The 21,580-nt window shown below is 60.7% G+C and overlaps 2 protein-coding genes across 3 annotated transcripts in view; both read left to right on the forward strand.

Moving 5' to 3' along the window:
- The window catches only part of SHC2 (SHC adaptor protein 2), a 29,569-nt gene extending 17,337 nt beyond the window's left edge, over window positions 1-12,232 (forward strand). The window contains exons 5-13 of one of the 2 annotated variants that reach the window (XM_087867473.1): window positions 417-470; window positions 626-677; window positions 771-897; window positions 2,156-2,318; window positions 2,942-2,999; window positions 5,855-5,998; window positions 7,783-8,093; window positions 10,205-10,338; window positions 11,920-12,232. In XM_087867473.1, coding sequence (XP_087723599.1) covers window positions 417-470; window positions 626-677; window positions 771-897; window positions 2,156-2,318; window positions 2,942-2,999; window positions 5,855-5,998; window positions 7,783-8,093; window positions 10,205-10,333 — 1,038 coding nt within the window. In that variant the 3' untranslated portion in view covers window positions 10,334-10,338; window positions 11,920-12,232. Of the gene's footprint in view, window positions 1-416; window positions 471-625; window positions 678-770; window positions 898-2,155; window positions 2,319-2,941; window positions 3,006-5,854; window positions 5,999-7,782; window positions 8,094-10,204; window positions 10,339-11,919 lie in introns of both variants that reach the window. The other variant, XM_087867472.1, reaches the window with a different exon arrangement.
- A 5,845-nt stretch (window positions 12,233-18,077) lies between these two features.
- On the forward strand, window positions 18,078-21,136 carry C2CD4C (C2 calcium dependent domain containing 4C). The gene has a single exon (XM_045804822.2). It carries the CDS (start codon window positions 18,103-18,105, stop codon window positions 19,363-19,365), a length of 1,263 nt encoding a protein of 420 aa, XP_045660778.1. The 5' UTR covers window positions 18,078-18,102; the 3' UTR covers window positions 19,366-21,136.
- The last annotated feature ends 444 nt before the right edge of the window (window positions 21,137-21,580 follow it).

The following is a 21,580-nucleotide window of genomic DNA, read 5'->3' on the forward strand; positions in this document are numbered from 1 at the left end:
GTGTGGAGGCTGGAGCGGCAGGTCCCATCTGTATCTCTCCCTGCCTGCAGGGCTGCACTGGGTGTGCCAGATGAGTGTGCCACCCCTAGGTGTCTGCGTGAGTGGCTGCGCGGGCCCGAGTGTGATGTGTCAGGGTGTGAAGAGGGCTTGAGTGTGTCTGGTGTGTGTGGGAGTGGTTGTGTCCTTGGACCTGTCCCTGCGTGAGCATCTGCGCAGAGGCGTGGGTCTGTGCGTAACTGTAGTGTCTGCATCTGTGGCCGCGCTGTCTGTGTTGGGCATCGCAAGTGTGCACGTGTGAGGCTGCGTGTGGCCCGGGGGGCTGCCCGTCCAGCTGCACTTCGGGTCCCCTCCCTGTGGCCCTGGCCTAGTGACCAGGCCGAGCCTGCCCCGGTGACCACGTGTCTCTCTCTGGCCAGATCATTGCCAACCACCACATGCAGTCCATCTCCTTCGCGTCGGGTGGTGACACGGTAAGGCCAGGGGCTGGGGGTGGATTTCTGGTCCCCTCTGTCCCCTGCAGCCCTGAGAGCCCCTGTCCCCTGCACTGCTAGAGCTGGGGGCCGGCGTCCCGGCCGGGTTGGCCCAGGCGGGTCCAGCTGACCCCTCCCCCGCCGTCTCTCTGCAGGACATGACGGATTACGTGGCCTATGTAGCCAAGGATCCCATCAACCAGAGAGGTGAGGTCCGGGGGGTGGGGCGGGCGGGGTCCTGCGCCGCTGTGCCAGCCAGCCGAGGCCGCGCGGATGCCACGTAACGAAAACCCTCCCCAGCCTGCCACATCCTGGAGTGCTGTGAGGGCCTCGCCCAGAGGATCATCAGCACCGTGGGCCAAGCCTTCGAGCTGCGCTTCAAACAGTACCTGCACAGCCCCCCCAGGGCGGTCGTGCCGCCAGAGAGGTACCAGGCCCGGCTCGCCCGTCTTCCGGAGATAGCGCAGGCCCGTGCTCACCGCCTCCGCCCTGGGCGCCAGGCCCCGCTTTGCCCCGTCGTTCCTCTCTGCGCCCCTGTGCACTCACGGCGTAGCCGCCGGTCTCCGTTCCCTCGTCTTCAAACCCGGGATGAACACGCCCTGCGCTGCCCTGGCCTAGGCGAGGCCTGCGGGGGGGGGGGGGGGGGCGGGGGCGTCCTCGGCTGCTGTCATCCCATCTGGGCGGGGGTGGCCCAAACTTCTGCAGAGGGCCAGACAGTCAGTGTTTTCGGCTTTGCGCCAGACCACCTGTCTCAGCCGGCGGCAAGAGCAGCCGTGGGGGATGTTTAAAAGGATCAATGGGCCGCCGGCCAGCAAATCTGTATTTATAGACGCTAAATTTTGAATTTCATGTAACTTTCCCATGTCACCAAGTATTGTTCTTTGGATGCTCTCTGAATCATTTGAGAGTTTTGTGGTCTAAAAGAGAAGCAGCCATTCTTAGCTCCTGGGCCGCACGCGCACAGGCAGCGGCCAGATCTGTGGGCCCTGCACTCAGCTGTTCATACACTAGGTAGAATTCGCTAGATGAGGTAATGAGTACACGGATGCGTTAGAAATGCAGGTATGTGCCCGAGAAGGAAGAGGCAGAGTACGCAGGGACAGACAGCCGCGTGAGTCCGCCGCACTGCCCCGCACCGCGTGCCTGGGCCCCCTCCCCCACGGGTTTAGGCCTCTGTGTCACACACACACACACCGGCGTCCATCCCCTGTGAGGGCATCTGCAGCCACCTCTACCTCGCACGGGCTGTGGGGGGGCCCCTGGTGCCAGCCGCTTCCCCTGTTTTGCTTTCAGGAGCCATAGGTGCCATTGCGGGGCCAGAGGGCAAGGACGGTGCAATGCTGAGGGCACCCCACCCTAGCCCCGCGGCACCGGACTCTGGGTGCAGCTCGGCCGGTGTGCTCTCTCCCTGGTCTCCCTGGGGGTGCGGACCGGCTGTCGTGAGGACCTGCTGTATTAGCAGAAGCACTGGGAAGCGCACCACGTCCCCCTGCGGCCAGCGTTTCCTGGCACCTGCCCTCTGCCTGAGAGGAGCCAGGGTCAGAGTCCCCTAGGCCTGGCTCGTCCCATGCACCTGGCAAAGCTCAAGCCACAAGGCCTTGGCACACTCTTGGGGGGCCCCCCATTCTCTCTGCCCCCGAGTACTGGGGTTCCTGCCTGTGCTCCCGCTTGCTTTCTGTCCCCAGGCTGGCCAGGCCAGAGGAGTCGGCCTGGGGGGACGAGGAAGAAATGGAACACAATTACTACAACAGCATCCCGGGGAAGGAGCCGCCCCTGGGTGGGCTGGTGGACTCCAGGCTCACCCTAACTCAGCCCTGTGCCCTCGGGGCCCTCGGAGCCCTCGGCCAGGTCAGCCTCTGTGGACCTTGCGGGCGGGGGTGGGGGGCGGCAGGGCTGTCCCCAGGAGCTGAGTCTTTGGGCTTTCCTGTAGCTTTCCTTCTGCTTCTCTTCTCCTTGATCCTGGTGGAGGGTCTTGTGCCTTCCTTCCCCCTTTCCCTCCCTCCTTCTCCAAACCGCACAGAGCGTCTGGCCCTACTCCAAGCTTGGGCACTGAGTAAATCATTGTATCAGCAGTTTCATCAGGGCCATGAAATGGGCATCCCGGGGCAGTGACAGGAGTATGTGACAGGGAGACTGACTCCGTGCTCAGGGGACTTTCAGGAGGAAGCAGTGTTGGGGCTGGGCCCTGTCGGAGAAGAGTTGCTGCCTGGGAGAGCAGTGCAGGGAAGGGCATCCAGGCGGAGGGAACAACATGTGGCAGGGGGCAGGAAAGGAGAGGAGAGGGCAGTGAAGGCTGCAGCACAGGTGGGTGGGGGAACGAGGGCCGTTTCGGAGCCAGGGGCTGGGGCTTCCCTTCGCCTCTGGCTGATGTCTCCAGCCATGCAGGAGGGTGGGGTGCTGGGGAAGCCTGGGTGCTGGGCTGGGAAGGGCGGCTTGCACATGGCCGGGGAACCCCTTACTCTCTTTTTCAGGGGGCATCTCCTGCTCAAAGGGACACGCACAGCCTGCCATGGGACCTGGGCCCGTCAGGTACTGGTAGGTGCCCTGGGGGCTCGGGGGTGCCCCACCCCTCCCCACGCTGTCTGTCTTTTCGCTTTCGCCTGTGGGACCGGGCTCACTTCCCATGCCCTCAGGAGATCTGACCACATCATTCTCTTTTTATTCTGCACAGACTAGTTTCATTGTGTTTTGGGGAGAGATACTGCATTCTCATGGTTCAAAATGCCAGAGCATAAGAAGGCATCCAGTGAGAAGTCGCTGGGGCACCCCTGTGCCTGTCTGCCTGTCACTCTCCAGGCAGGCCGCCACTGTCAGTAGTTACCAGTTTTCATTATTTTCCCGGAATTTTCCACGTATCTTCAAGCCAATTCAAACGCGTGTGTCATTTTGCACATTTTTGCAGCTGGTGGCGTGCTGTGCACACGTCCACCTTGCTTTCTCCAGGTCGCCCTCCGTCCTGGAGCTCGTTCTGCGTCCGTGCGCGCAGACGTCCTCATTCTTGTTTGCATGTTGGACCCTGTCACCCTGTGACGGATCTTTTCTATTTCGCCTCTACTGACTCCTGGACGTGTGGGCGGACCTCCAGGTGTTTGCTCTGACATAGCAGTTGCCCTCCCATCAAGGTACCGTGGGCTTTTGTTTAACAAAATGATTGAGTTTCTGCCCGTGAGCATCTTACTCCGTTAGGCGTAATTACGAGGGACCTGCCCCCGCCCCCAGTCCGGGAGCTCCCCCCCCCCCCCCCGCCCCCGGCACATTTGTGTCTCCTTTCAGAATCGGTAAGCAGCAGAGATGATGGCCCTCGAGGCGTGCTGGTCCTGCTCGCAGTGAGCTCCTTCTGAAGGGCTGCGAGCTCCCGCCCCCCCCCCCCCCCCCCCCCCCCCGTCTTGCCCTGCACGGAGGGTCTTTCAGCCGTGTGTCTGTCCCGCGGAGGCCGAGCTGGGGCACAGCCATGAGCCGAGCCTGTTAGTCGCACTACCGGCGGCTGTGAGGCTGTTCGCCCACCAGCCCCGCTGCACCTGCCTGTCCCCCACAGCCTCGTGAACATCTGTGCTGGGTTTGGGGTTTTTTAGATCTTCCCAAATAATCTGGGCATTTTCGTGACTGCCAGCACGATGGTTAAAGACCACTTTTGTCGTTGGGCACCCAACAGGTGCCCAGCTAAGATCTGGCCCTGGCACCCGGGCCGACTGCCCTGTGTCACCCGACTCCCAGGGCTCCCCAGCGTCTCCCAGCCCCGTCCTCTGCACGAGCTGCCAGCGCTCCTTGTTATGCCTTCCCTGGTTTCCAGCCGAGAGCGCCTACCAGGCCGTTCATGCTCCGATGGCCAGGAATTCTCTCTCAGTCTGGATTCCTATAACCCGGCTTCTTCCCTCTTCCCTGGCCCTGACGGTGAGAGGCTGGGGAATCTGTGCCTCCTCCATGCGTCCCGTCCCGGGAAGCCTGGGCTGAGATCTCTGTGCCCACATCAGCCACCCGGGGCCGGCACATTGTCAGCACTCATATTGAATCATAACTTTAAAGAAAAAGATATTTATTTAATTATTTATTTCAGAGAGAGAGAGAGAGAGAGCACAAGTGGGGGGAGAGGCAGGCAGAGGGAGAAGCAGGCTCCCCGCTGAGCAGGAGCCCGATGCGGGACTCGATCCCAGGACCCTGAGATCATGACCTGAGCCGAAGGCAGACGCTTCACTGACCGAGCCACCCAGGCGCCCCTGAATCATAACTTTTGCCAGATACTGTTCTAAGGTTTTAATCCTCAGCCCGACTTATAAAGGAGCTACTCCTCTCTCCCCATTTCACAGAGGAAGAGGCTGGGGCACAGAGAGGTTAGCAGACTTGGCCGTGTCCACGGAGGGCCACTGGAGCTGACATGTGAGTTCACATGTCCACGAGGGGAAAGATGTAGTTGGCATAACTGTAGGGCCCTTGGGCTGGATATGGCCATGCAGTGTACTGACATCATTATTTCTCTACCAAGGATTAAAAATGGTGATGTTTGGAAATGAATAGACAGGGGCCCCTGGTGGCTTGGTCATTAGCGTCTGCCTTCTGCTCAAGTCATGATCCCAGGGTCCTGGGGTCGAGTCCTGCATTGGGCTCCCTCCTTAGCAGGGAGCCTGCTTCTCCCTCTCCCACTCCTCCTGCTTGTGTTCCCTCTCTCGCTGTCTCTCTGTCAAATAAGTAAATAAAATCTTTAAAAAAAATAGATATGAATAGACAGTTCTGAGAAAAATGCACATGAATGCCCTTTGAACCTGGGAAGAGAAGCTCAACCTTGTTCAAAAGACGAGAAATGGAAACTAACGTCCTGCAGATGCCGTTTCTTGCCTCTCAGCCCAGCAAACCCCTGGCACCTGGTAGGACACCGTGGGCGAGGCCAGGGGACTGGTCAGGATCTGGCAGAATCCAAGTGGGGCGCCGCAGGGACCCAAGTGAGAAATTCCTCCGAGGATAACTTTTGCCGTCTTTGTGGCTTTTGAACCATGGCAGTGCTTCACACACTCACAATTAAGAAGAGAAGAGAGGAAACCCTAAAACAGAACAGAAACAGAATCAAGTGACCCACGTGTCGTGTGGATAACATACTTACAGGGAGAACAGTTTCATCGAGATTGTGTTTGGATGTGGGCATTTAACACAAGCATGAGGCTTTCTGCCACCGTCCTGCCTGGTGGCACGGCCCCTCCCCGGGGCTGGCGCTCTATGCCCTGCAGCCCCTGGGTGGACATTTATGGGGTCACTCCAGATGCTGCTGCACAAGCCAGGCTACAGCTTCCTTCCTGGAGGGTGACAGGTGTGGGTGGGGCTCCCAGGTGGGGTCCCTGCTGCTCCCCTCTCCTGGGCTCCCCCCACTGACCCCCTGCTCCCCCTGCGCTCCCCAGGCCCACCGGGGGATGGCTACGTGCAGGCTGACGCCAAGGGCCCCAGAGACTACGAGGACCACCTGTATGTCAACACACAGGGTCTGGACGCCCCGGAGGCCCTGCAGCTGGAGGACAGCCCCAAGAAGGATCTGTTTGACATGCGTATGTGGGGGCCACCCAGCCTGAGGGGGGAGGCCATGGCACTAGCAGCCCGTGGTCTGCTGGGGGCAGCCCGGCCTTCTTCCCCTTGGGACTTTGCAAGCTGGTGAGGGTGGGATGGGGGAACTCCCTAGCCTGATAGGGGAGGCTCTGGGGCCCCCCTCCCTGGGACTCTTCAGTCTCTTGGGGGTAACCCAGTTTCCTCTCTATAGGGGTCCCTAGTCTGGGGGAAGGGCCTAGCTCACACCTTGAAAGAGGGGCTAGTATGAGGGGAGAGGCTTAGGCCCCTCTTCACTATGAGACTCCTCAGTCTCTCGGGGGAGGTTTAGCTCTTTCCCTCTGGGTCTCCCCCCGATGAGTGAATTTTAGCTCCCTCCCCATGGTCTGAGGAAGTGGGCCCCAACCCCTTCCACTGGGAATCCTAGCCTGATGGGGGAGGCACCCTTGGGGAGGCTGATGAGGCAGGCCTAACCACATACTGATGGAGTGAACCGCTGATGGGGGAGCCCTTTCCTTCCCTCCCTCTGGGAGACCCTGGCCTGAGGGAGGACTCGGTCGAATGGAGGAGGCTTGTGTCCCAAAACCCTTCTTATCGCCTATGCACAACACCAGTGCCACCCTCTTCCACAAGCACCATGAGGCTCTTGGCTCCGTGCTGGCCCAGGCAGGGTCATTTCTCTTACTTGGGTTACCTCCCTAGTGGGAGATCCCCAAGAACCAACCAAGCCAGCTGGAAATTTCTTCCTTCACAAAGTCTGCCAAGCCCCCTCCCCCACAATCTGATAGGACATGAGCTAATGTCCATTGAGCACCCACTGTGCACCGGTCAGCGGACTAAAGGCATGGCCCCTGCCGGCTCCTCACGGCAATCCTCGGATGGTAGAGGAGGTGCCCTAGTGTGAGCTCCTGAGGCCGGCTGTCCCCTTGGGGTGACCAAATGGCCCAGTGACCCCAGCCAGGCTTCCATTGAAAATTCTGGGTCTGTGTCTGATTCGTCCAGCCTGGGTCAGTGGGGGGGAGGGTGAAATGAAGATGTTGACTGGCCAGGCCTGGTCGCGGGTCCTGCTAGCTGGAGGCTGGGTCAGCCACACCTGGACCCCTGAAGGAGGCAGGCAGGAGGGATTCCTAGGAGCAGAAAGTGGAAGGAGCGTGGGGCACAGAACACAGGTGTGCCAGGGTCGGGGTCAGGGCTGGGGTTCTGATCTGTGCTGCACCACGTCCCATTTTCCAACAAGGAGACAGGGTCAGAGAGGGCGAGTGACCTGGCCAGCGTCACACTGGTGCTGGCCGGGAGCCTCAGAAAGCCAATTCAGACTGTCGGAAGCTCGTCTAGGGGGGTCTGCTGGAGAAAGGCAGGCCTGCTGCCCGCCACCGAGATGCAGTGTTGTACCAGGGGCTGGCCAGTGTGGTCAGGCCGTCAGTGACACAGGAGGCATAGTGTTGGGAAGGAAGCCAGAGTGACAAGACAAGAAAAAGAATGTGTGCACAAATTGGAGAGAAAGAAGGGCTTTGCTTGCATGTACATAAAAATCCAAGAGAATATACTGCATAACCCTAGAACGCAGCCGCCGGCACCACACAGCGCGCAGAGCACGTGAACACACCCGTCCACGGTGTGAACACACCACACACGGTGCACACTCAGCACACAGCCAGGGACGAACGGTGGGCTCAGTCCCCCAGGGTGGAACGACCACCTGGAGCTGTCTCTTCCCAGCCCAGACCCCTCCCTTTCCAGCGGAGGCAGCTGCCCGCCCCTGCCTCCTGCACTTCGTCCTCGTTTGCAGGACCCTTCGAGGATGCTCTCAAGCTGCACGAATGTTCTGTGGGGGCAGACACGGCGGTAGCGCCCCTTCCCTTGGAGGACCAGTGGCCCAGTCCCCCGACCCGCCGGGCCCCCATCGCCCCCACGGAGGAGCAGCTGCGGCAGGAGCCCTGGTACCATGGCCAGATGAGCCGAAGGGCGGCGGAGAAGCTGCTTCGAGCCGATGGGGACTTCCTGGTGCGCGACAGCGTAACCAACCCCGGGCAGTACGTCCTCACGGGCATGCACGCCGGGCAGCCCAAGCACCTGCTGCTCGTGGACCCCGAGGGCGTGGTAAGGTGGGGCCCAGGGGCTGGAGGCGGGGCCGGAGTGGGGCGGGGCGGGTCCGCAGGCTGGAGGCGGGTCCGGGGTGGGGCGGGGGCGGGTCCGCAGGCTGGAGGCGGGTCGGGAGTGGGGTGGGGCGCGTCCCGGAGGGGGAGGGTCCGCAGGCCGGGCTGGGCTGGGCTGGGCTGCGCTGGGCTGCGCTGGGCTGCGCTGGGCTGCGCTGGGCTGCGCTGGGCGGGAGCGGTTGGGGAGGACAGGGCCCTGGGCGCCCACCCCAGCAGCCTTTAGGTTTAATGAAGTATTTTCTGGATTACAAAGTCCTTTATGTTTACAGATTCTGTACCAGGTAATTTAGAATTACAAAGTATTTTCCACTTTAACAAGAATTTTAGGATCTGTAAAATCCTAAGTTCCAAAGTCCATGCAGTATTTTGGGGGTTACAAAAGTTTTTCCAATTTCAAGGCCTTTCAGGGTTTACAAAGCACGATATTTGATGCATTTTTCTCCCACGTTCCATCAGCACTGTGTAGCTTACAAATAATGATGTCTTTGAGTGATAGATATGACTTTTTTTCTTTTCTAGTGTATTTTAATAGCTCGCAAAACATGTTTCAGTTTACAAGCAGTTCTAGGGTCTGCCAGTTCCTGGATGTACACTTTTCTCTCATTTTGACACCTTTGAAGCCTGCATGTTTTTTAACTCTGTCTCTGAACTGCATGATTATTTTGCTGGGAGGTTTTCCCCTCCCTCTCCTTGTGGAACATGAAATAGTGATGCATCTTAACATTGCTTGGAGTCAGTCTGAGCTTTGGTATTCTACAGTTCCTAAAGCATTTTGGGGTTTACAAAGCATTTTTCAATTTATGAGGAGTTCTGGGATGTTGATGAAGCATTTTCCAGTGTCCAGGGGTCTTGGGGCTTACAGCTTATTTCCCAGGGGAAGGAGCTTAGGGGTGTTAGAGTCTTACCAGGTGCTCTTACTGCATCCATCCGGAGCCCCAGAACCGCGGCTCCCGGGCAGCTCCATCCGCTCTCTGTCACTCTGTATGGGTCACACTCCCGTGGTGGGGCCGAGGCTCTGGTGCCCGTTCTCAGTTCCCCCTGTGTCTGGCCTTGGTTATAATGTCAGAACCTCCTGGGCCCCAATCCCTCTCTGCTAAGTGGATCAACCGGATAGGATCAGCAACTCTTAAAGCTCCAGAAAGTTCAGAACTTCCTCAAAACACTTGAGTGAAGTGCAGACTCCCAGGTCCCGACCCCAGTTCCAAAGAAATAGACGGTTTTGCTGTAGGGCCCGGGAATGTGCCTTCTGAGCCTGCTTGTGTCCTGTGAGCCTGCTTTGCCAAAGGAATACCTGACAGCGGGGGGGTCGCAGGGTTACGGTCTGTGGTGCATCCAGCCCGGCACGTGGTGATGCTCAGATTCTCTCATTCTAAGAAGCAACAGATTGTTTTCCATTAGGTGTTCCCAAGTTTTCCTAGGGCTGCCTGCCCTACCAAATGGCCACCGATGGAGTGGTTTAAACAGGGAAGAGTCGTCTTCCCCGGCTATCGAGGCTGCAAGTCTGAGCTGCCGGTGTCGCGGGGCGGGCTCCTGCTGAGGGAAGATCCCGTCCAGGCTCCCCCAGGTCCTGGAGGTGCCAGGGGCCCTTGGTGTCCCTGGCTTGTTGACACATCCCTCTGGTCGTGGCCTTGTCTGCTCTCCTTGCCCAAATTTTACTCTTGTAAAGACACCATTCATTGGCTTTGGGGCCACCAGAACGAGTTCATCCTAAGACCCTTCACTTAATCACATCTGCAAAGACACTTTTTCCAAATAAAGTGCCATCCACAGGTTCCAGGGGTGGGGACATGGACACGTCTTTTTTGGGGCCACCTTTCCACCCGTCATAGTTGTGGCGCCAGAATCCTGTGGTTTCGGAGCCCGTGTCCCTACCTAACTCTGGAATTCTGAGTCTGATTCTATGGTTGAAGTTCTAGAAGCTTCTGAGCCAGCGGTCCTCAGACTTGGACGTGCATCAGACCCACAGGGAGGGCTCCTGGGCATGCAGACTCCCATTCAGCAGGACTCCCCAGCAAGCCCCTGGCGGCGCTCACGCTGAGGCCTCTGGCCCTGCAGGTGCGGACCAAGGACGTGCTCTTTGAGAGTATCAGCCATCTGATCGACTACCACCTGCAGAACGGGCAGCCCATCGTGGCCGCCGAAAGCGAGCTGCATCTGCGCGGTGTGGTCAAACGTGAGCCCTGAGCCAGGTGTGTAGTCTGCCCTGTGGGCTCCCAGCATTTACCCATTCAACCCAGATTTTTTTCTTATTTTAAAAATTAAGAACTCACAAACCACACAATTTACCCATTTAAAGTGTGCAACTCAGTGGTTTTTAGTGTGTTTAGAGCTGTGCAGTCATTCCCTACCTAATTCCAGAATATTCCATCACCCCGAAGGCACCCCGTCCCCATCAGCCATCACCACCATCCCCTCCCCAGCCCCCAGCCCCCACCAGCCCCCTTCCCGTCCGTGGACGAGCCTGTTCTGGACGTGTCACACACGTGGACTCACATGCCGCGGGGCCGTCTGTGTCTGGTTCCCTCCCTGAGCGTCGTGGGCTCGGGTCCGTCCCCGGGCAGCGTGTTGGGTGCCGCGTCCCTGCTCGTGGACAAGTCACGTGCCCGTGGGTGGATGGACGCATGTTTATCTATTCGCTGCCAATGGCATTTGGGTGTTTCCACTTTTTGGGTGTTAGAAATAATGCCACTCAGCACATGTGTCCAGGTTCTTGTGTGGATGTGTATTTTCGTGGCTCCTGGGTCTGTACCTCGGAGTGGAATTGCTGAGTTGTCATGGTAACTCTGGATTTAACTGGTGATAAAACATCTCTGGGAGGAGGTGGCTCTATGCTGGAGGAGGGACTAGGGTGGCCTGGGTCTGGTGGGCGTTCAAAGAGAGGTGGGTGAGATAGAAAGGGACGCTCTTGGCCTTTGGCTTTTGGTGCTGGGGAGCCACGGGAGGGTTTTGATTTGCGGAGGGACAGGCAGTTCTAGGTGATTCCGGGACCTTTCTGGTGAGAAACTGGGGCCTCTGGGGGCGGTGGGGTTGGTTTAGGCAGGAGATGATGCAGCCGAGCTGGGCTGCATGGACTGACTTGGAGGAGGGGGAGATAGGACCTGGGATGTGGGAAGCCCAGAGCTGGGGGCTCAGCTGGGGAGGGAGGGCTGCGAGGGAAGGGGGTTGTGGGATTTCCCCCAGGGCTCAGCAGAGAGGAGTTTCCTTCCAGGTTGGGCTGCTCTCCTGTCCCCATGACCAGGGGCCCCCTCCTGCCTCCTCCCTGTCCCTAGCCAGGCCTGAGGCTGCAAGCACAGAAGGGATTTCCAGTCTGGGGGCGGGCCTTAGGGGCTGGGAGCGGGCGCGTGGAACACTGACATGAGCTGTAGGGCCTTTGGGGGCTGTGTGTTTGCACGGGTCAGGGCACGACCTGCTTCCCTTCCGTCCCCAAAGGGGTGGTGACCTGAGCAGCAATGCCGATGGCAGTCACGTAGCTGGCAAGGCGGCAGTGGCTGTGTCCAGGCACCACGCTCGCTCGCCACCTCCCAGACCCTCCTGAGTCCCAGGTGGTTCTGAGCATTTTCGTTTTGCAGAAGAAGGAACAGCCCCGAGAGGTGAAGGCACTAGCCTAGGTCACACTGCAAGAACACGGGGGAGCTGAGACCTCACCCTGGCCCCTCAGCCTGAGGACCTCACTGGGCCCCGTAACTGAGGTTCGGAGGGGCGCACTTGAACCCAGGTATCTGGTTGTTGTCACAGCTGACCCTTGACCTCTCCTCCTCTTTCTTCCCCAGGTGATGGTTCTCAGGTCCCGCTCCTGTCCTGCTCCGCAGATGCTCCCTGTCGTGGCCTTACGGGCTCCTCAGCCTCTCTCTGGACCCTGGTCGGGCTGGAGCTGCCGCTGTCTCTCCCTCCTCCGGCTGGGCCTCTGGATCTCCCTTCTCCAGCTGGCCCTGGGCTGGCTCAGCAAGGCCAAGAGATGGGGGGCCCAAGACTCCTGTGCCCCACTGACCCCTGCCTGCCTCCACCCTCTGCCTGGGGTGAGGGTGTCCATACCAAAGACAGAAACTTTTCTCACCTTTAAAGAAAATATACTACAGAAATGCAGTCCTCTCTCTCCGAGCCCTGGCCAGGGTCCCCGCCGGGTCCAGGACGCACTGTCTCTTTCCCAGAGGGCCTTCAGCTCACCTCCCTGGAAAGATGGATTCCTGTCCTTGCTGGCTCAGTTTCTCCACCTGAAAACTCAGTGCACAGTTGTTTTTTATGGGGCAGAATTGAGGTGCTCTGGGGTCCTCAAGGCCAGGACACCTGTTAATGCTGAAGGGGGGGGGAGCCTCAGGGCTCTGCTGGGACGGTGGGGGGCATCCAGGCAGCGCCAGGGCAACCCGCCCCAGTGGGGGGTGGTCATGAGGGCTCTGCCCTCCCAGCTGTCCGCCTGGACTGGATGTTTGAGGTCTGTTTGTAGTTACCCATGGGGATGACCATGAGGAAGCCGGCCCACCTGACACTGAGGGGCCTTCGGGTCGGGGGTCCAGTCTTCCAGGTGGAAAGCTGAGACATAGATGTGTCCTCCCTTGGCTGGAGGGTGTGGGGGATGGAGAGGAGGATGCGGGCCTGGGGGTGTCTCCCTGTGGGGGGGCACTGTCCCAGAACCCAAACACCGCCCTCACCCTCTATTTCCACTGCCAGATAAAGCACCCCACTCCTCTATTAGACACAGCCCCATCCTCTCCTGGGAAACACCGTAGTTCCTCGCCGACATGCTGCAGGCTTTCTCTGTCTTTCAAGATGCCCTGAATATCTGGCGAACAGCTCTTCATTTTCTCCTCCTGACTGCTCCTAACTTAGCCCTGAATGTGGCCTGACTTCTCAGGTGTCCCCACTCCTGTTCCCCTAGGACCCCTGCTTTTCCCTGATGCCTCTCCAGACCTTCCCTCACATGATTTCCGGGCTCTCCCTCCCAGAGACCTCATCTCTCCCCTGGGCCCCTCCTCTGACAAGCCTGAAGAACCCTTCCCAGCCTCACCACATCCTGCCAGGGCCACACCTGTGCCTGGGGTCTGGCTCCAGCCATCAGCAGGCCCCACCCCCATGCCCTGGGGGAGCCTGGTGAGGGCGTGGGGAGCAACAGCCACTCTAGTCTGTAACTGGGGCGGGGGGTGCTATCAAAAGGCAGAGCCAGAGGGGGCTCTGATGCCTTGTTTCTTATTAGAGGCATGAAGACAGAGGGGCCAGTCTGTCCATCCACCCATCATCTACTCCCTACTCACCCATCTATCCGTTATTCATTCCATTCATTGGTCCATCCACCCCTTGCCCCATCCTGGTATCCTTTAGGATGCCTGCACTGGGTTCTTCTTATCTACCAGGACCTCTGGTGGGTAACGAGGATGCAGCAGTGACCAAGACCGAGCTGTCCCCATGGAGTTGATAGTCCAGTGACATGAAGCAGCAAATCACTAAGTGTGTAATGACAAATGAAAGGAGCGAGTCCTGGAACTTAACCCAGGAAATCCAGGAGGGTTTCTCTGTGGGAATGACACAGGGGCTATGGTCTGGAGGTTGAGAGCCCCAGGGGAGAAGGACAGGGTTCTAGGCAGAAGGAATAGCATGTGCAAAGGCCCTGTGGTGTGCAGCTCGCAGGACATTCAGGGAACAGAAGGATGCCTGTGTGACTGGCGGTGAGATCAGAGGGGTGGTGGAGTGGAGGACATGGCTGGGGGAAGCTTGGTGCCAGGGAGAGCTGCTGGGGAGCTTTTAAGCATAGAAAGGATAGGATTCCTAAGTGGGAGTATACTGTTGGGGCAGGAGAGGAATGGGGGCAGTAGGGAGAATTCACTGGGCTCTGGACTAGGGGAGTCTCACAAGGTAGGATTCCAGAGACTCGTAGGCTAGAGAGGGGTCCTAACGCACTTTGTTCGTTCGTTCATTCCCCTGCGTCCTCCTTCAAAGCCTCTATGTATCTAGCCCCCTGCTCATGCGTGTGCTCAGAACCACACCGGCTACTTTACAGACGGGGGAGCAGAGGCTCAGAGGGTGAGGTGGCAGAGCTGGGATCCCACCCCATCACCTCCCCCGTCCTGCTCTCTGAGCCGGGAAAGCCAGGTCTGGGGTGCCCACGCAGTGATGCGGGCTGTGAGCCTGACTGCCGCTGGGTCCCCCACACTTGTCTCCTGCCCCAGTCAACCCTCAGTTACTCAGTTGAAAAATGCTCCTTGGGCCAGCCTCATCCTCAGGGAGCCTGGGGGTGGGAGGCCACCACGCAGCCTTGGACTGCTTGCTTCCCTTCCCTGAACTGGGTGCCCTGTGGAATTGGCAACTCCCCTGTGCCTCAGTTTCCCTATCTGGAAACGGGGTGGTGGCCCTCCTCCACAGTGGGCTAACCTGTGCCTTGTTGGGCTGAGGTCTCTCCTGGGAGCTTGCGGACAGGCCTTCGGGTCCCTCTTCAAGGGAGGAGACAGAGCTCGGAGGAGAAGCTGTTGGCCAGAGCTGCATGGGTATAAGGTGGCTTCTCTCTCTAAGGTGGAGCTTTTTCTCTGCGCTTCCTCGGAGACGGGGGGCAGCCTGGCTCCTGGGAAGCACCCTGTCCCTCTTCTCTCCCATGAGCTTAGGTCCCTGGGGGGTGGGAGTTGAGGACCAAGGCCGTGCAGCATGAGGTGGTGCGACTCAGGGTGGGAGTGGCTGGTCAATACCACTTGGGCCCCCTCCCCAGCCTCCCGATGTCTGATCCCAGGAAGGCTGCAGCTTGGGCTCTGGGGGGAGTCCTGGAAATGTGCCTCGCCACACCAGCCCCCTCAGGGCTCTGCAGACGAGTAGGTTTGTTGACTGGGAGAGGCTCCTGTTTCGGACCACAAGGGTAACTCACCAGCTGGAAGGGCCAGCCTCCCGGACCCCGCCCCTCTGAAGGCAGATGTTGGGGACCTATCCCTGGGTTCCTTGTCTCTCTGGGCCTCAGTCCCCCAGCCCCCGAAGGTGATGGGGTGGGGGCATAGGGGGGGGCTACAGCTGAGCCGTCTGTGGTGGGGATCAGGTTCTGGGGTCTCCTTCGAGGCCGGGCCAGCCCCCTTTCCCACCAGTAGCAGCGTCCAAGAAATGATGACCAGCATATCCATCACAGCGTCCTAGGCCCCGCTGCAAGCCCTCTGCAGTCCTTCACCCCGAGGCTGCGGTGCAGGGGCAGCCTCTATGCGGGCAAACTGCCCAGGGGAGAGAGGCAGAGAGGGCTGGACACCTGCCAGCAGTCACACAGCAGCAAGTGTTGGCGTCGGGCTTCCAACCCCAGCGGAGCACCTCCGGATAAGAGTCCCCAGCTGCTCAGATGGGAATCTGCACAGAAGAAGCTCAAGGCCTCCTCCCTCAACCCAACTGGGAGGAGACCCTGCCCCAACTGGGTAAGGGGGAGTGGGGAGTGAAGCCCTCAGTACCCGGGCTGGCTTGTCATCGGAAAACCTGGCACTGTTCCCCCCAGACACGTGATTCAGTCCCTTCCCATTTGTGACCACTGCCGTCCCTGTCCGTGCAACGGAGGAAGGTGGCTTGCGGCCCCCGAGGCCCTCCCTCCTGCGGCTTCAGGGCCACCCTTCTTACTGTGGTGCCAGGCAGGTATTCATGAACGACCCCAGTGTCTTGGGGTCACAGCAGGGAGAAGGCTGCCTTCCTGCCTCCGTCCCAGCAGCTCCAGGCCCAACAGGGGCAGTGACATCAACCAAATATGTGCTCCAGGGCGTTTTTCACGATAAAGTTGGGGTTCAGTGGGCTCTGTCAGGCTGTGATGCCCGGCCAGCTCAGGCTGGCAGGCAGGGCAGGCTTCCTGGAGGTAGAGGTGAGGTGAAGCATTCATTGGCATGGGGCTCTCCTGTCAGACTTTGTGGCCATGCCAGTGTTCCCCCCAGCACAAAAAGGGGCTCAGTGTTTGCTAGGAGAGCAAAGCTGAGACAGAGCTTTTGGGGGAAGCATGGACCTCTTTGAGCCTTGCTTTTCCCATCTGGACAGTGGAACTCCAAACCCGACCTCACTCCAAGAGAGTTCTATCCCGCTGCCAGCTGGCCCTCTGCACCCCCTTCTGCTGAACCAGCGGTTACCCCAGACCAGCCCCCATCCTAGCTGGGGCCACGATGAGGAACACAGGCGGCTCCTGGACAATCATAATTTAATAAAGTCCAGGCCTTGGGTCAGTCCTGGCAATCCATTAACTTGCTGGCTTCTCACAGACCAAGACCCGACCCGGGACTGGTTGGCTGTAGGGTCCTGAAGGGGACATCGAGGCTGGGAGGGAGGGCAAGGGGTGAGGAAGCAGAGGTTGGGGTGGACAGGGCACAAGGCAAGAGCAGTGGGACCCAGGGGACCCTGTGGTTTCAGGAACTGCCAGGCCTGGGGCTGCATCCTGGTCCCGCCCCTGGTCAGTCTCTGAACTGTGAACAGCAGGGTGGGGTGCTCCCGCTTCTCCCCTCGGATCACGTTTGCCCGCCACACGTTCATCACAGGAGCCACCAAACCGACACTTATAATTTACCGTGCACCTGTCCACTGGCGTCCCTCGCACTGGGCATCATCAGAAGGCCGGACGCGGATCCGCTGCCCAGCGTCCACCAGCCGCTCAATAAACATCTTGAAACCCAGGTCGCTCCTTGGGCGGCTGCAGAGTGGACACCCGTTACCCTTTTCCCTGGGGAGGAGCGCGCCTTAAGCGGATGGGTCCTTATTTCTAGAAGGAAAGCTTCCCTTCGTCCTGCACTGACTGGGGAGAGCCGTGGGGCCTACCCACCGGGAGGCTGTGAGTCCTTAGGGGCCTGGCCCAGACAATGGTAAATGATAAATTTAGTTGCGCCCCTTACTCCCATTCTTTGATTCTTCGCCGGGAGACGGGAAAGCGGCTCTCCAGAGAACCGGCCCTCAGCAAGTGTGGGTCTGGGCCCCGCCCGGGTGGACTGAGGCAGGGGCCAGGGGCTTCTGGGGGACCCCGACTTCGCGGGTCCGCAGGCACAAGCGCTCGGGGTGGCCATCAACAGGGCGCCCCCATCTGCTTCCCACCCGCCCGTCCCCAGCAGCCGCCGGGGTCCGGCCGAGGGGCAACCCCCTGCAGCCTGGGGGCGGGGCGAGGCGGGGGCGGGGGCGCGGGCCGCCTGCGCGGCCGTACTAGGAGGAATACGGCGGCGCGGCGGCCGGGCTGGGCGGTTTCCCGCCGCCGCTGGTGAATGAGTCCCTGCTGCGCTGCCGCCGCCGCCCGTGCTGAAGCTGTGGCCGCGTCCCCCGCGCGGGCCCCGAACCTTCGCGCCAAGACCCCGGCGTGCCCTCGGGACAGCCTCCCGCCTCCGGCCACCACCGCGGGGCAGGTGAGTGCGGGGACCCCGCCACGGTCCGCAGGGTCTGCTAGGACCCCCGCCCCCACCCCGAGCTGAGTCTGGCTGGGGTGGGGGGCGGAGAACTGGCGGGAGGGGTCAGCTCGCTGCGCTGTCAGCCCCCGACTCACCTCCTCTCCCTGCCCCCACCCCCGTGCCTGGGCCCTCAGCGCTGGGCAAAGCCACAGGTGGGCGGGAGCTTGGGGGGGGGGCTCGGGGCTGGGACATCCGGGGGGTCCGCACACACACCGTGGGTGTCTTCCTTTTGGACTGAGCGCAGACCCTTTAGAAAGCGCTTTGAGATCCTTAAAACGGGGTGGGGGCGGGAGAGGGGCCGCTGTCCCCTGGGAGCTTCCCAAGAGTCGGAGCGCCGCCCCCACCTCCCTCGCTCCGGCTCGGGTCTGGGAAGTTAAGCCCGACCTCTCTTGGGAGGGGAGGGGAGGCGCGACACGCCCTGAGTGACCCTGCTGGCTCCCTGCTGGCTCCCTGCTGGCCAGGGCCTTCTCCTTGTGGCCCCCCTACACAGGCGCCAGGAGCCCCCTCTTCCAGTCCCCCGGAGCCTGGGAGCCCGCAGCTCCTGACCCCTGCTTCTCTTCCCAGACTGCTGCGCTCCTCCTGACCTCCTTCCTGCCTGCCCCCATGAAGAAAACCAACCTGTGGTTCTTGGAGCGTCTTCGGGGGTCTGGGGAAAACGTCACTGCGGGGAGCGAGGCCGGGGACAAGGCTTCCAAGGGGCCCCTGTACAGCAATGTGCTCACACCCGACAAGATCCCCGACTTCTTCATACCCCCCAAGCTGCCCGCCGGCCCCACAGATCCTGAGGGGCAGGCTGAGCTGGGCCCCGCCTCGTCGGAGCAGAACCTGGCCTCCGGGACACCCCGCCGAGTCCCCCGGAGCCCCCGGCTGCCTGCCAAGTTGGCGGCCGAGAGCAGGAACCTGCTGAAGGCAGCCACGCGGCACGTGATCCAGATCGAGAGTGCGGAGGACTGGCCGGGGGAGGAGGCCGCCACCAGCGCTGACCCCCAGGCCCTGGGGGCCATGTCCCTGCCCTCCGTGCCCAAGGCGCAGACGTCCTATGGCTTCGCCACGCTGGCAGAGAGCCCCCACACACGGCGTAAGGAGTCCCTGTTCCACAGCGAGCATGGAGCCCTGGCACAGGTGGGCTCCCCAGGTGCCGGTCGCCGTCGGGGGGGCGCCAAGGCCAATGGGGGCGATGGGGTGCCCAGGGAGGCTGGTGGGGCCCTCATGAGCCCCAGCCGCTACTTCAGTGGTGGGGAGAGTGACACAGGGTCCTCCGCGGAGTCTTCCCCTTTCGGGTCCCCTCTGCTCTCACGCTCTGTGTCGCTGCTGAAAGGGTTCGCCCAGGACAGCCAGGCCAAAGTGAGCCAGCTCAAGCACTCGGCGGGCCGCCACGGCTCCCTGTCTGCCGAGGACGGCGCACCCGACACCAGCCCCGGGGCGCGGCGTCGCGGGACCCGCAGGGCCACCCCAGAGCTGGGCCCTGAGACCGGCCAGGCGCCCCGCGCGGAGCACGCCATCCGGATGGGCCTGCGGGGCAGCGTGCGGCTGCTGGCGGAGTATGAGGCCGCCCAGGCCCGCCTGCGGGTGCGCCTGCTGGCCGCCGAGGGCCTCTATGACCGCCTGTGTGACGCCCGCAGCATCAACTGCTGTGTGGGCCTCTGCCTGGTCCCCGGGAAGCTCCAGAAGCAGCGCAGCACCATCGTCAAGAACAGCCGCCACCCCGTCTTCAATGAGGACTTCTTTTTTGATGGCCTGGGGCCGGCTAGTGTCCGGAAACTGGCCCTCAGGATCAAGGTGGTCAACAAGGGCAGCAGCCTCAAGCGGGACACGCTGCTCGGGGAGAAGGAGCTGCCCCTGACCTCCCTGCTCCCTTTCTTGTAAAGGCCCCTCCCTGCCTCCCTGCCTCCCTCCCCAGGGTGCAGAGAGAAGACCCCACCTCCCTCCCACTCAGATCTCAGCGGGCAGGAGGCCGGTTGGCCAGGCCAGTGGTGGTGGGGGGGAGGTGTTTAAACTCAGGCTGGGCCACAGTCAGTGCTGGGGGGTTACTGGGTTGCCACCAGTGACCAGAACATTACTTTTCATGGATTTGTTTTTTCAGAGGAGGAAGACGGGGGGCTGCCAGGGAAGAGAAGGGGACACTTTGCAGGGCTAAGTGTCCCCCCTCCCCCCCATGCCCTAAGTTCCATGCCGCCTCACCCCTTTCAGAGTGCTGGAAAGGGGTTCTGCGGGGGAGGGGGGTAGCCAGGAAACTGTGGAACCCTTTACCGAAGGCTTCCCAGTTCCCTAGTGACCCTGCAGGGGCCCAGAGGGCCTGGAGGCCGTAGAAATGGATCACAGACCTAGAGGTGGCCAGTTCAGAGGCTGAGCCTAATATTTTCCTTGGTTGCATGAGAGTCCTCCTGCCTGGCCCACCAGACACCCCTGCTCCCTCTGCCCCCACCAGAGAGCAGGACCAGGCCCAGGATCTACCAACAGTACCCACAGGGCTGCAGGAGACACCCCACTTGCGTTAGGCTCCAGAGCAGAGTGGGTCAGGGAGGCAGGTGCCACCAGCTGGCAGAAGACAGAGAAGGGAGGCAGGTGTTGCTGTGGGGCTGGAAGTGAGGAAGGCCCAGGAGAGGACAGTGGAGGCTAGGGCTCTTCTCCTGCCCCTGGGAGCCGGACAGCTCTCCTGTCTGCTGTTCTCCTCCAGCCCCTTCCCTGCCCGGCCAGCCCGCCTCACCCTCAGGAGACTCCCTCCCCCGGAGGGGCTGCTCAGAGCAGGCCCAGAGCACGGCCCCCAGCCCCCACTTCCCCCATCCCTCCGAGGCTGGGGGCTGCCTCCCCCCTGCGCAGCACCCTTGGCCGCTGGGCGCCAGGAAGTGATAGCCAGGGAATGACGGCTGGACTTGCACTCCACGCAGTAAATAGCTTTTGGTTCGCATGGACAGAGGGACGAAGCTGGTGGGCAGGGTGGACCCTGCTTGTGCCCATTCATGCTGCATGGGTTTAATTGTTTGTCAGTATGTGGGTCCTTGAATGATGTTCATGGACGTTTCCCAGCTTCACACAACAGAAATGGTACAGTTCGAAGTAGGGGCCAGGCCAGGCTGCCTGGTGGGCATGGTTGGACTGGGGCAGTTCCTGGGGATCCCGGGGGCAGCCCTCCCCAACTGAACATTGTCCCTCCTGACTAGGTTTCCAAATCCCAGCAGGGGAGAGATGAAGGAGAGCTCCCCCATAGCTGGGGAAAGCACATGTTCCCCTTTGCGTTTTGGGACTGAGAATTTGGGGCCCTTGGAAGGTCCCTTGCTGGGCCCCTCTCCCCCCCACCTCTGTTCTAGGCCTGCCCTTTCATGCCCCCTGCTCCCGGTGTCAGGGGGGGTCCCCCCTTTACTCTAGAACCTGGGCACCCCCCAGGGCCAGGCTCGTGGGCTGGAGCAGGTGGACAGCGGACCCTGCACTGAGTCAGATGCTTGGAGCCTTGCCCCCCCTCCCTTCCCTCTGACCCTGACCTCCTACCCCTGCTTTCCCTCTGGGGAGGGCCCATTTTATAAGCCCCTGCACTATTTGATATCTTTGTGTTCCAAGTTGACTGTGGGTAAATCTTTAAGACACCCTCTCCCAAGTGTGTTTGTTTATAAATGCTGTTTTTAGTGCAATAAAGGTGTTTCGGGAGTGCGGGGGTGGAGATCTGTTTGCTTTGGTGTTTAATAACAAGAGGAATTTTGCCTTGAGCTCCAGGGAGGGTGGTGGGGGCCTTCTCATCGGCGGAGTCCTCTCAGCCCGTCGGGATCCTTGGGTCTGTCTCCTGCTTGGGGCGGGGGCGGGAAGGCGGACTGCAGCAGGGTGATGCCCCTGGGGACCCCCGGGCCCTGTCACGGTGATGGCTAGTGTGCATTTATTCAGCGGGTCTGTGCGTAGGTCCTGTCCTTGCCCTCCATCTGCACACACGGCATCCCGCCTCAAGGACGAGGGTGCTTCAGCAGCGGCCCAAGGACTGGAGAAAGCCAGGACTGGAGCCCGTACCCTCACTGTGGCCACCAGAAGGAGACCAGGGCCTGCCCCTTGCAGGCTCTGCCCACCTGGGGATACACTGGACTTGCGGTGTCATCAC

The sequence above is a fragment of the Ursus americanus genome, chromosome 14, assembly GCF_024610735.1.
Source record: "Ursus americanus isolate L20-20 chromosome 14, mUrsAme1.1.p, whole genome shotgun sequence".
In the NCBI taxonomy this organism is placed as follows: domain Eukaryota; kingdom Metazoa; phylum Chordata; class Mammalia; order Carnivora; family Ursidae; genus Ursus; species Ursus americanus.